At 47.9% G+C, this 13,738-nt stretch overlaps 1 protein-coding gene and 1 pseudogene across 5 annotated transcripts in view; both read left to right on the plus strand.

The window, feature by feature from the left end:
• Nucleotides 1–4,902: 4,902 nt before the first annotated feature.
• The window catches only part of NF2 (NF2, moesin-ezrin-radixin like (MERLIN) tumor suppressor), a 95,583-nt gene continuing 86,747 nt past the window's right edge, over nucleotides 4,903–13,738 (plus strand). For 4 of the 5 annotated variants that reach the window (XM_063663069.1, XM_054470242.2, XM_054470243.2 and 1 more), the window contains exon 1: nucleotides 4,921–5,492. In XM_063663069.1, coding sequence (XP_063519139.1) covers nucleotides 5,379–5,492 — 114 coding nt within the window. In that variant the 5' untranslated portion in view covers nucleotides 4,921–5,378. Of the gene's footprint in view, nucleotides 5,493–13,738 lie in introns of all 5 variants that reach the window. The other variant, XM_054470241.2, reaches the window with a different exon arrangement.
• On the plus strand, nucleotides 11,702–12,910 carry LOC129023491 (ribulose-phosphate 3-epimerase-like; annotated as a pseudogene).

Here is a 13,738-nt window from a genome sequence, read left to right on the forward strand (position 1 = left end):
CCCGCAAGCGCCGCGCGCAACCCCGGTTCCCGCCCGTGCCTCTTCCTCTACACCTCCCCGCAAGCTGAGGGAGCTGGTTCCGGCCTTGGCCAGCCCAGAAAGGGGCTTCCACAGTGCAGCGGCGGGCTGAAGGGCTCCTCAAGCGTGGCCAGAGTGGGCACCAAGGCCGAGGAGGCACCGAGAGCGAGCGAGGACTGCCAGCATGCCATCACCTCTTGAGTCCCAGCTACTGGGGAGGCTGAGGCGGAGGGATCACTTGATCCAGTGGAGGTCTAGGCTGAGCCATGATCTTGCCACTGCACTGCAGCCTGGGCGACAGAGCTAGACCTTGTCTCAAAAACAAACAAAAATCTCTGCTCTAGAGCAGAGTTTCTTTATCTTCGCACTATTGACACTCTGACCTGGATAATTCTTTGTTGTGGGGAGTTGTCCTGTGCATTGTGGAATGTTGAGCGCCATCATTGGCTTTTACCCTTAGAGGCCAGGAACATCCCCCAGTTGTGACAACCAAAAAAGTCTCCAGACATTGCCAAATGTCCCCTGTAGGGCAGGGACCACTATCTGAGAACCACTGATCTGGAAGAGCAAAGTGTAAATCAGGAGAGATGGATGAAAATCTAGGCGTGGTGGCGCACCTGTAGTCCCACCTACTCGGGAGGCTGAGGCAGGAGAATCGCTTGGGCCCCAGAGGCAGAGGTTGCAGTGAGCCGAGATCGTGCCACTGTACTATAGCTTGGGTTACAGCGCAAGACTCCATGTCAAAAAAAAAAAAAAAAGATCAAGATAAATAAAGCATGCAAAGCACTTTGCAGAGTGCTGTATATGGTAAGCACTTAAAATATGGTAGCTACTAATATTGTCCAGACCATAGTTGACACCATAAGTATTTCCTTATGACCGTCACTCATTCATTCAACAGATATTTATTAACTGGGGTCTGTGTGCCAGATCATAATGAGCTCTATCTGAATTCCCCCTCAGACCTTTATCTGGTGCGTATAATTATCATCTGTGTTTATTTATTTATTTATTTATTTTGTTTTGAGATGGATTTTCACTCTTGTTGCCCAGGCTAGAGTGCAATGACGTGATTTCGGCTCACTGCAACCTCTGCTTCCTGTGTTTAAGAGATTCTCCTGCCTCAGCCTCCCGAGTAGCTGGGATTACAGGCACCTGGCACCACGCCCGGCTAAGTTTTTGTATTTTTAGTAGAGACGGGGGTTTCACTATGTTGTCCAGGCTGGTCTTGAACTCCTGACTTCAGGTGATCCACCCACCTCGGCCTCCCAAATTACTGGGATTACAAGTGTGAGCCACTGCGCCTGGCCGTATTTATTCTTTATGAATGGCATTTTTTTGGGAGCTGGGAGTCTCACTCTGTCACCCAGGCTGGTGTGCAATAACACCATCATGGCTCACTGTGGACTCCAACTCCTGGTCTGGTGTGATCATCCCGCCTCAGCCCCGCTGAGTAGCTGAGACTGCAGGCACACTCCACCACACTGGCTAATTTTTTTTTGAGATGAAGTCTTGTTCTGTCACCTAGGCTGGAGTGCAATGGCACGATCTCAGCTCACTGCAACCTTTGCCTCCTGGGTTCAAGCGATTTTCCTCTCTCAGCCTCTGGAGTAGCTGGGATTGCAGGCGTGCGCCACCACGCCCGGCTAATTTTTTTTTGTATTTTTGTAGAGACGGGGTTTCACCATGTTGGCCAGGCTAGCCTTGAACTCCTGACCTCAAGTGATCCACCCGCCTCCGCCTCCCAAAGTGCTGGGATTACAGGAGTGAGCCACCGCACCTGGCGCACACTGGCTAAATTTTTAATTTTTTTGTAGAGATGGGGTCTTACTATGCTGCCCAGGATGGTCTCGAACTCCTGGCCTCATGTGATCCTCCAACCTTGGTCTTCCAAAGTGCTGTGATTACAGGTGTAAGCCACTGTGTCCAGCCTGTGAATGGCACTTTTAATACCAGCATAATATTCTATCACATCGATTTTTATTCCTGGCCCTGACCTCCCTTCTGGGATTCAAATCCATATGTCCAGCTGGATGTCCTCCCAGCAACATTAAATTTGGCATTTTGGGCCAATTAGCCCAGTGCCTACCACCTGGTAAGTCTTTCCATAAAAATAAGCTATTACCGATCATCGGTGTCGCTTTTTAGTCCCTGCTAGCTGATCCACCTCCTTTTACTACTCCTCAGTGGGTTCCCAGTGTCACGCATTTTCTTTTTTCTTTCTTTCTTTTTTTTTTTTGAGACGGAGTCTCGCACTCTCGCCCAGGCTGGAGTGCAGTGGCGCCATCTCGGCTCACTGCAAGCTCCACCTCCAGGGTTCACGCCATTCTCCTGCCTCAGCCTCCCGAGTAGCTGGGACTACAGGCGCCCGCCACCACGCCTGGCTAATTTTTTGGATTTTTAGTAGAGACGGAGTTTCACCGTGTTAGCCAGGATGGTCTCGATCTCCTGACCTTGTGATCCGCCCGCCTCGGCCTCCCAAAGTGCTGGGATTACAGGCGTGAGCCACTGCACCCGGCCGGTGTCAGGTATTTTCTATCAGCAGCGATTTGTTGTCCCTGGGGGGAGCCCAGAAAACCCAGCCGGTTTCTCCCACCTGCGGGGAAGAAATGAAGCAATGATAATGAAGACACTCCCATGCCAAGCCCATACTGCCCTGAACAATCAGTTTTGGTGGGGAGAATTTGCTAACAGAAGGCAGGGCATAAAGTCCCCACAGCAGCCTCACTGGGTGTGGCAGCAAACCATTCCTGAGGCCTGGCCGGTGCTACCAGGCACAGCAGTGGTCCGTGCAGAAGAGCTAGATTTATTCCATTAATATACCGTTACAGCAATAATGTCTGCTGAGTACTCCGGAACTGTAATTCATATTTCCTGAGGCTGTAGTAGGGAGAATTTGGAAGCAGGGCAGCACAGTGCTAACCAGCAGGCTCTGGGTGGGACAGACCTGGGTTTGAGTCCTAGCTTTGCCTTTCACTATCTGCATTATAGCCAGCGAGTGGCTCTATCACATCTCTCAGTATCTTCACCTGTGGATTTGGGGGGGGGTGATGCTAATGTTAGCTAACATTTATGGGGTGATTATTGTTGTTAAAACTCAGTAGACTGGGCGCGGTGGCTCATGCCTGTAATCCCAGCACTTTGGGAGGCCAAGGTGGGCAGATCACCTGAGGTCAGAAGTTTGGGACCAGCCTGGCTAACATGGTGAAACCCCGTCCCACTAAAAATAGAAAAATTAGCCGGGCGTGGTGGCGGGCGCCTGTAATCCCAACTACTGGGGAGGCTGAGGCAGGAGAATTGCTTGAACCCGGGAGGCAGAGGTTGCAGAGAGCCGAGACCGCCCCATTGCACTCCAGCCTGGGCAACAAGAGCGAAACTCTGTCTCAAAACAAAAACAAACGAAAAAACACAGTAAATTGTCCCTATTTGACTACTAAGAGCTATTTTAAAATAGAATTTATTATCTAAGTACAGAAAGGTATAATTATCCCCCCTACACCCGTTATAACCCTTGATGACACTAAATAAATAATACATGAATATGGTTCAAAAATGGGCATCATAGAGTATAAAATAAAGAATGCTTTCATTTTCAACCCAAATTCAGCAATTTCATAGGATGCCAGGCTCAGCTCTAAAGCCTTATATGTATTCAGTGCGCTGAAATTCAACAACCTCACGAGGTAGGTATAACCAATAATAATTCTAGGCGGGGTGTGGTGGCTCACACCTGTAATCCTAGCACTTCGGGAGGCCGAGGCGGGCGGATCACCTGAGGTTCGAGACCAGCCTGACGAACATGGAGAAACCCTGTCTCTACTAAAAATACAAAATTAGCCGGGCGTGGTGGCGCATACCTGTAATCCCAGCTACTCGGGAGGCTGACGACGGAAAATCGCTTGAACCCGGGAGGCGGAGGTTGCAGTGAGCTGAGATCGCGCCACTGCACTCCAGCCTGGGCAACAAGGGCGAAACTCCGTCCCAATAATAATAATAATAATACTTCACCCGGCTCTCTTTTCTTTTTTTTCTAAAGTTATTTATTTATAGCTGGGCATAGGGGCTCACGCCTGTAATCCGAGCACTTTGGGAGGCCGAGAAGGGTAGATCTCTTAAGCTTAGGAGTTCAAGACCAACCTGGGTAACATGGTGATACTCCACCTCTACAAAAAATATAAAAATTAGCTGGGTGTGGTTGCATGCACCAGTAGTCCCAGCTTCTCAGTAGGCTGAGGTAGGAGGATCACCGCAGCCCAGGAAGGTTGAGGACGCATTGAGCTGTGATCATGCCACTGCACTCCAGCCTAGGCAACACAACAAGTAAAACCCTGTTTCAAAAAATTATTATTATATATAATATTATAAATATTATAATTATTATTATTCTAAAGGGAAGCAGAGAGATCTGGCGGAAAAGTGCCAGCAAACCTAACAGGCCTCCACAAGTGTCTTGAAAGTTTCATAGGGGTCGGTATATGCGATTAACTGCCAAACAATAATATTCGCCGGGTGTCCGAAACTCAGTCCCCTGGGGCGCCACACTCGGAGCCTACTTGAACCGAAAGAGTCCCTCCCTGGGCCAACGAAGGACCCAATTCCCGCGCCCCGGATCCAGCCTCTACGTGGTTTCCCAGGTAAGGCCAGCAGAGGTCCGCCGCCTCAACCAGTCTTGTTAGAGTAGGTACAAAAGCGTTCGGAGTGACTGCCACTGTAGCCACTCAACGCCGAGCCCAGGCCCGCTTTTGCAGTTAGAGTGAAACTTTCCATTGGTGAAGTCACCCCAAAGGAGGCGGGACGGACCGGGAAAGTCCTGCCTACCTTGGCCTTCCCAGCCAATCGCAGCATCTATGCGGCAGCCTCCGGTTCGGTTGCGCTGCGCGTAGTGGTCTGGGCGACCTGAGGGCGGGGCCGGCAGCAGGCCCCGGGCTGTGGGAAGGGTACGCTTCCCGCGGGCGCGCGGAGTGAGGACGGTGACAGCCACGCGCGTGCGTACGCGCCTGACTGCAGCGCGGCCCCGCGACCCTAGTCGGCCGCTGAGAGGCGCGCGGAGTCTGGGCCGCTGCCGTCTAGGGTTCCCGTCCCGAGGCGTCCCCGGCATCTCCGGCCCGAATCCCGGAGTGCCAGGTCGCGCCTGCACCGACCTGCAGCCGTCAGGGCCCGCCCCCCAACTCCCCTTTCCGCCCGGGCAGGGTCCTCGCGGCCCATGCTGGCCGCTGGGGACCCGCGTAGCCCAGACCGTTCCCGGGCCGGTCAGCCGGCCACCATGGTGGCCCTGAGGCCTGTGCAGCAACTCCAGGGGGGCTAAAGGGCTCAGAGTGCAGGCCGTGGGGCGCGAGGGTCCCGGGCCTGAGCCCCGCGCCATGGCCGGGGCCATCGCTTCCCGCATGAGCTTCAGCTCTCTCAAGAGGAAGCAACCCAAGACGTTCACCGTGAGGATCGTCACCATGGACGCCGAGATGGAGTTCAATTGCGAGGTAACCGGCCGGCAGCCCCGACTGCTGCGGTGACAGTCGAGGTGGAAGCTCGAGAGGTTCTCTTTATATCATCTTATGGGTGTAGCTAGAGACGGGCAGAACCGGAAGGGCCAACTAGGCCCAAAACCTCATGTTAAAGATGATTGCTGCTTTTTTTCATAGGACTTTTGGGTTTTGGCATTTCCTGGAGGTTATTTTCATTCATTGTTATTGGAAGAAGATGGATGCTCCTGTGATAGAAAATTCCGGATTTCAGTGTCAGGCTTAAGTTAGGCTTACGCTTAAACGCTTGAAAGTTTATTCTTTCATTAGGTAATATTTTTATGTACCCAAGTATTAGAAGTTGCGTCTTGTTTATTGGAAAGCCAATACTTGTTTCCCTTTTCTAAAGCTTACATATTCTGGAAAAAAAAAACCCTTTGAAGAACGATATAATATCTCATATTTACTTTCCACATAGTTTCCAACATGAAATAACAGCTGTCAATTGTTCGTATCTTCAAAGTGCCAGACATTTGCACATTTAATCCTCAGAACAAACCTATTTATCTAGTAAATGGCAAGGTGGGGTTTTGAACCAAGCTCACAGCCCGTACAGTACTGCTTCTCAAGTAATTTAAGTTCTTGCTGCTAAAAGTGTGGTTTGTGGACCAGCAGCATTGGCAGCAGTAAGCAAGGGTTGGCATGCTTTTTCTGTACAGGACCACATAGTAAATATTTTCAACTTTGTAGACTAGAGAATCTCTGTTGGAGCTATTCAACTCTTCAACTCTATCATTGTAACACAAAAGCAGCCTTAGATAAGATCAGCTTCCAGCATGACAGCTTAAGGAACCCATTCCTCTGTAAAACTGGTGAAAATTCTTTTTTGTTTTGTTTCGTCTTGAGACAGAATCTCACTCTGTCACCCAGGCTGGCATGCAGTAGTGTGATCATTGCTTACTGCAACCCTGACCGACCTCCCTGGCTCAATCAGTCCTCCTGCCTCAGCCTCCAGAGTAGCTGGGACCACAGGCGTGTGCCACCACACCTGGCTAGTTTTTTTTTTTTTTTTTTTTGAGACGGAGTCTCACTCTGTCACCCAGAGTGCACCAGGCCAGAGTGCAATGGCGCCGGGCCAGAGTGCAATGGCGCGATCTTGGCTCACTGCCACCTCCACCTCCCAGGTTCAAGCGATTCTCCTGCTTCAGCCTTCCAGGTAGCTGGGATTACAGGCGTGCGCCACCTCGTCTGGCTAATTTTTCTGTTTTTAGTAGAGACAGGGTTTCACCATATTGGGAAGGCTGATCTCGAACTCCTGACCTCGTGACCAGCCCACCTGGGCCTCCCAAAGTGGTGGGAAAGTGGTGCGATTACAGGTGTGAGCCACCGTGCCCAGTCTCACCTAGCTAATTTTTGTAGAGACAGGGTTTTGCCATGTTGCCCAGGCTGATCTTGAACTCCTGAGCTCAAGCAATCCACTCGCCTTGGCCTCCCAAAGTGGTGGGATTACAGATGGAGCCACCACACCTGGCCAAAAAATTCTTTTTTACAATCAACTATTTAAACCCTCAGGCAATGGTCCTGAGGGCAAACAACAAATGAAGAAACACCTATTCAAGAAAATCTACAAATTCGATAAGAAAGATGAGAGAGTATGGTATTTGAACCAAGATCATTCCCTCCTTACCCACTCCTAGCTTAGTGAGGTGGAGCTTCTACTCCAGACTATTGCAAACTGTAATACCGGGCACTGCTCCCCCAGCTCCCAATCAAATGCTTTCTTCCCAGGAAAAGCAGGACATCAGCATTTCTCATCCTACCGAGAGCTACTTGTTGCTGAGGTTAAAACCTGTGTGAGTGCAATTGAAAGTTGGAGCTCCCTTTTTTTTCCTTTTGAGATGGAGTTTTGCTCTTGTTGCTCAAACTGGAGTGCAATGGTGTGATCTCGCCTCACCGCAGCCTCTGCTTCCTGGGTTGAAGCGATTCTCCCACATCAGCCTCTCAAGTAGCTGGGATTGCAGGCTTGCACCACCATGTCTGGCTAATTTTGTATTTTTAGTAGAGACAGGGTTTCTCCACGTTGGTCAGGCTGGTCTTGAACTCCCTATCTCAGGTGATCCACCTGCCTCGGCCTCCCAAAGTATTGGGATTATAGGCGTGAGCCACTGTGCCCAGCGAAAGTTGGAGCTCCCTTCTTCCACCTAGTCCCTACTTGTGGAACAGGACTGTACCTTGGGCATGACATACTGAAATTACTGGTGCCCCGGTTGCTCATCCCCTAGTTCTTGCAGGCTGAGCCTCAGGTTATTGCGGTCCCCTGCCTCCTTCCACCAAGTGCTCAGTTCCTAGAGTGAGGGTATTTCTCAGAGAGAAGCTTTCCAGGGTCCTTCCCCCCAGCTCCAGAGCCTTGGCTCCGGGATTTTGCCTCAGGAGAGAAGCAGGCCCTAAAACAGATAGCTCCTAATCTCTTTCCAATGGCAGTGACTTCATTTGCAACACAGTGTGGAGAAATTCATGCCTAAGGGCAATCTGGAGATGTGAAGTTTTTGGTTAAGAGGCAACTGGGAGATCTGCGGATTTAATGGAGATGCAGCCTAGACTGTAGGCCTCCTGGTTTGCTGGAAATAATTGGGGAATAAGACAGCTGGAAGAAGCCCTTCTAGGGTCAGAAGAAGGATCAAACATTGACCGCAGCATGGTGGCTCATGCCTGTAATCCCAGCACTTTGGGAGGCTGAGGCAGGCAGATCATCTGAGGTCAGGAGTTTGAGACCAGCCTGGCCACTATGGTGAACCCCGTCTCTACTAAAAATACAAAAATTAGCCGGGCATGGGGGCATACACCTGTAATCCCAGCTACTTGGGAGGCTGAAGCAGGCAAATCACGTGAACCGGGAGGTGGAAGTTGCAGTGAGCCAAGATCACGCCACTGCACTCCAGCCTGGGTGACAGAGTGAAGCTCTGTCCTGTCACAAAACAAAACATTGACCACAGACCTCTGAGGTGATGGATGTCCCTCCTGCCCTGGTTGTATCATTATACATTGTATATTAATGTATCGAAATACTACAGGTACCCCCAACATATGTACAACTATTATGAATCAATAAAAAACAATTTGAAAAGTAAGGTATGTGGCAGAGGTGGAAAAAAATGCTTTCCTCCAAACAGCCACAATTTGATTGTATCAGTTTGTAGAGCAAGAGCAAGTTATGCCTCAGTGTGTTGTTGAAAATAATAGAACAATATGCCACAATTAGTGGAGCTTCATAGCTGGGTGTGGTCAAGGAGAGAATAGAAGAGAACCCTACCAAAACCACTGTCATCCCAGCGTGACTATGGGCATACCCACAGCTGCACCTCCCTGAAGAGCAATATCATAGGCCTTAACACTTTTCAGGGGAAATGGATTTCACTCAAATAATCCAACCAGTCACTAAACAAATAAATAACAATTAGCCCTGGAGAGGGGGTACCAATCCCCAGAGTTGCTACAGTATATTATCTAAAATGTCCAGTTTCCAACAAGAAATTGTGAGACATATAAGGAAACAGGAGAATATGACACATACACTGGAAAAAAGCTGGCAACAGAAATTGCCTGCGAGACAAGGGGCCAGATTAATGAAAAAGGCTTCAAACTAGCCTATACATATATATATATATATTCACAGTACTAAAGGAAAATATGACAAAGAAGTAAAGGATGGTATGACACTGTTGCGTCAATTAAAGAATATCCATAAAGATATAGAAATTATAAAAAAAGAATCAAATGAAAATTCTGGAGTTGAAAGTACAATAACAGCTGGGTGCGGTGGCTCACACCTGTAATCCCAGCACTTTGGGAGGCTGAGGCGGGCAGATCACCTGAGGTCAGGAGTTCGAGACCAGCCTGACCAACATGGTGAAACCCCGTCTCTGCTAAAAATACAAAAATTAGCCATGCGTGGTGGCCGGCACCTGTAGTCCCAGCTACGCGGGAGGCTGAGGCAGGAGAATTCCTTGAACCTGGGAGGCGGAGGTTGCAGTGAGCCAAGATCGTGCCACTGCACTCCAGCCTGGGCAACAGAGCGAGACTCTGTCTCAAAAAAAAAAAAAAAAGTACAATAACAAATTTAAAAATTAACTAGAGGGACTCAGGACTCAATAATAGATTTGAACTGGGTGAAGAAAGAATTAGTGAATTTTTTTCTTCTTTTTGAGACAGAATCTCGCTCTGTTGCCTAGGCTGGAGTGCAGTGGTGCAATCTCGGCTCACTGCAACCTCTGCCTTCCTGGTTCAAGTGATTCTCCTGCCTCAGCCACCGTACAGTGGCTTTGGGAGCACTTTGGGAGGCTGAGGCGGGTGGATCACCTGAGGTCAGGAGTTCAAGACCAGCCCGGCCAACATGGTGAAACCCCATCTCTACAAAAATACAAAAATTTAGTCAGGCATGATGGCGAGTGCCTGTAACCCCAGCTACTCGGGAGGTTGAGGCGAGAGAATTGCTTGAACCCGGGAGGCGGAGGTTGCAGTGAGCAGAGATTGCACCACTGCACTCCAGCCTGGGCGACAGAGCGAGACTCCATCTCAAAAAAAAAGAAAACAGATTGATAGAGATTATGCATGCTGAAGATTAGAAGAAAAGAATGAAGAAAAATGAGCAGAGCCTCAGAAATGTGGGAGATCACTAAGCATGCCAACAAATGCATAATGGGAATACCAGAAGAGGATAGAAAAGAAGCAGAAAAAACCTTTGAAAAAAAAAAAAAGGCTGAAACTTCCCAAGTTTATTGAAAAACATACATTTAGAAAGCTTAATGAACTCCAAGTAAGATAAATACAGAGATCCACAAAAAGACATATCATGCTAAAAATGCTGACAGTCAGAGAAGAAGAAAATCTTGAAAACAAAAAGAGAAAAAGGATTCATCACATTCAAGGGAGTCCCAATAAGATTAATAGCTGATTTCTCAGTAGAAACCATAAGGGCTGTAGGCAGTGGGATAACATCTTCAAAGTACTCAAAGAAAAATCCCATCAACTAAGAATCCTATATTTAGCAAAGCTGGATATAGATGAACTGGACATTTCAAAATGAAGATGATGGCCAGGCACAGTGGCTCACGCCTGTAATCCCAGCACTTTGGGAGGTCGAGGTGGGTGGATCACCTAAAGTGAGGAGATCAAGACCAGCCTGACCACCATGGAGAAACGCCATCTCTACTAAAATTACAAAATTAGCCAGGCATGATGGCGCATGCCTGTAATTCCAGCTACTCGGGAGGCTGAGGCAGGAGAATCGCTAGAACCTGGGAGGTGGAGGTTACAGTGGGCCAAGATTGTGCCATTGCACTCCAGCCTGGGCAACAAGAGTGAAACTCCCATCTCAAAAAACAAAACAAAAATCTTTTATTGAGTATGTAAGTTTAATAGATGGATATGTAATAGATGTATGTATAACAATAAGGCCATGAAAAAGGGGAAAAAGGAATGGAGTTATATAGGAGTAACTCCTATATAAAGATAACTATATATCGCTGGAATTAAGCTAGTATAAACCTGAAGCTGATTCTTTCTTTTTTTTTGTGAGACGGAGTCTTGCTCTATTGCCCAGGCTGGATTCCAAGGCCATGATCTTGGTTCACTGCAACCTCCGCCTCCTGGGTTCAAGTGATTCTCCTGCCTCAGCCTTGCGAATAGCTGGGATTACAGGCACACGCCACCACACTTGGCTAATTTTTGTATTTTTTTAGTAGAGACAGGGGTTCGCCATGTTGGCTAGGCTGGTCTTGAACTCCTGACCTTGGGTGATCAACTCGCCTTGGACTCCCAAAGTGCTGGGATTACAGGCATGAGCCACCGTGCCCGGCCAATCTGAAGCTGATGCTGATATGTTGAGATTATATAGTAAATCCCAGAGCAACCACTAAAAAACAAAAGCCTGAAAAACTAGTGAAATAATTGTTAAATTACTTAAGAGAAAGTAGTAAAGGAGGAATAGAGAAATAAAAAGGATGTGAAATAGGCCGGGTGTGGTGGCTCATGCCTCTAATCCCAGCACTTTGGGAGGCCGAGGTGGGCAGATCACCTGAGGTCAGGAGTTTGAGACCAGCCTGGCCAACATGGTGAAACCCTGTCTCTACTAAAAATACAAAAATTAGCTGGGCGTGGTGGCATGCACCTGTAATCCCAGCTACTTGGGAGGCTGAGGCAGGGGAATCACTTGAACCCAGGAGGCAGAGGCTGCAGTGAGCCGAGATCGTGCCACTGCCCTCCAACCTGGGTGACAGAGCGAGACTCCATCCCTGCCTCCCCCCCCACAAAAAAAAAAGATGTGAAACACATACAAAAAAAAAGTAAAATGGCAGTTGAATGCCAAGTAATTAGATAACTTCAATGAAATGGACAAAATCCTAGAAAGACATAAACCACCAAAATTGACTCAAGAAGAGACACCATCTGAATAGACCTGTAACAAGTAAAGATATTAAATTAGTAATTGAGGAGACTCATGGGGTAACTTGCCCTTGGGAACCAGTAGTATGGCATCGGGCTGCAAGATTGGCCTGTCCATCCTCAGCGCTACCTGGCCAATTTAGGGGCCCAGTGCCTCTGGATGCTAGACTCTGGGGATGATTATCTCCACCGGGATGTAATGGACGAACGTGCATGTGATGGTGTCCAAGCCAGAACAGTGGGTAAAGCGAATGGCTATAAGAGGAGCCAGTCAGTACATCTTTCATCTCGAGGCAACTGAGAACCCAGGGGCTTTGATTAAAGACATTTGGGAGAATGGGATGAAGGTTGGCCTTGCCATCAAACCAGGAACCTAAGTTCAGTATTTGGCACCATGGGCTAACCAACTAGATATGGCCTTGGTTATGACAGTGGAACCAGGGTTTGGAGGGCATAAATTCATGGAAGATATGATGTTAAAGATTCACTGGTTGAGGATCCAGTTCCCATCTTTGGCTATAGAGGTCGCTGGTGGAATAGATCCTGACACTGTCCATAGGTGTGCAGAGGCAGGAGCTAACATGATTGTGTCTGGCAGTGCTGTTGTGAGGAGTGAAGACCCTAGATCTGTGATCAGCCTGTTAAGAAATGTTTGCTCAGAAGCTGCTCAGAAAGATTCTCTTGATTGATGAAACCTTAAGGAGCCCAATGTTTGTTTATGAAATCCCCTTTTTACTGGAAAACAGGAATATTGACTACCAAATCATAGTGCAGTTGAAGCCATTCTGCGTTTTTGAGCAGTTATTCATTTCAGTGATTATAATTGATTGTGCAGAGTATTCTAAGAAGTTAGAAATTGGTGTGTATAACTACATTTTCAGTTATGCAATTTAATGATTAGTGAGTGAGATACTGTTTTTATTGAGAGCTTTGATTTTTATAGAGTAAATATATGGCTGCATTAAGGCTACAAACAGAAAAGTGTCTTAATGTCTAAGGAGGGCATATTAGCTACACTATAAAAACAATTTTTTTCTGTATTTCTGAGAAGAATTTTTTTGTTTCTCAGTTGTTTTCCAAAAGCAAAGGAAGTCTTCATGTTTTTTTCTATTTCATGTTATGTGTGATTTGTTTATATGCTTGGTAATATGAGTCTAATGGAATTTAAAAATATAAGTTTGGGTAGGATAGTGTACCCTTAAAAAATAAATAAATAATTAGAGAGAGAGACCTGGGCACAGTGGCTGTTGCCTGTAATCTCAGCACTTTGGGAGGTCAAGGCAGGAGGATCCTTTGAGGCCAGGAGCTTGAGACCAACCTGGGCAACATAGAGAGACCCCAACTCTAAAATATACATAGTATATCTAAACTCAGCTAGGCGTGGTGGTGTCAGCCTGGAGTCCCAGCTAGTCAGGAGGTTAAAGTGTGAGGATCACTTGATCCCAGCAGGTTGAGGAGGCAGTGAGCTATGATTGTGCCACAGTGCTTCAGCCAGGGTGACAGAGTGAGACCCTGTCTCTTAAAAAAAAGAAAAGAGGCTGGGTGCAGTGGCTCATGCCTGTAATCCCAGCACTTTGGGAAGCCGAGGTGGGCAGATCACGAGGTCAGGAGTTCAAGACCAGCCTGTCCAATATGGTGAAACCCCATCTCTACTAAAAACACAAAAATTAGCCGAGCATGGTGGCGTGCGCCCGTAGTCCCAGCTACTCGAGAGGCTGAGGCAGGAGAATCGCTTGAACCCGAGAAGTTGGAGGTTGCAGTGAGCTGAGATCGCGCCACTGCACTCCAGCCTGGGTAACAAAGTGAGATTCCATCTCAAAAAA

This window comes from Pongo pygmaeus, chromosome 23, assembly GCF_028885625.2.
Source record: "Pongo pygmaeus isolate AG05252 chromosome 23, NHGRI_mPonPyg2-v2.0_pri, whole genome shotgun sequence".
Classification (NCBI taxonomy): Eukaryota; Metazoa; Chordata; class Mammalia; order Primates; family Hominidae; genus Pongo; species Pongo pygmaeus.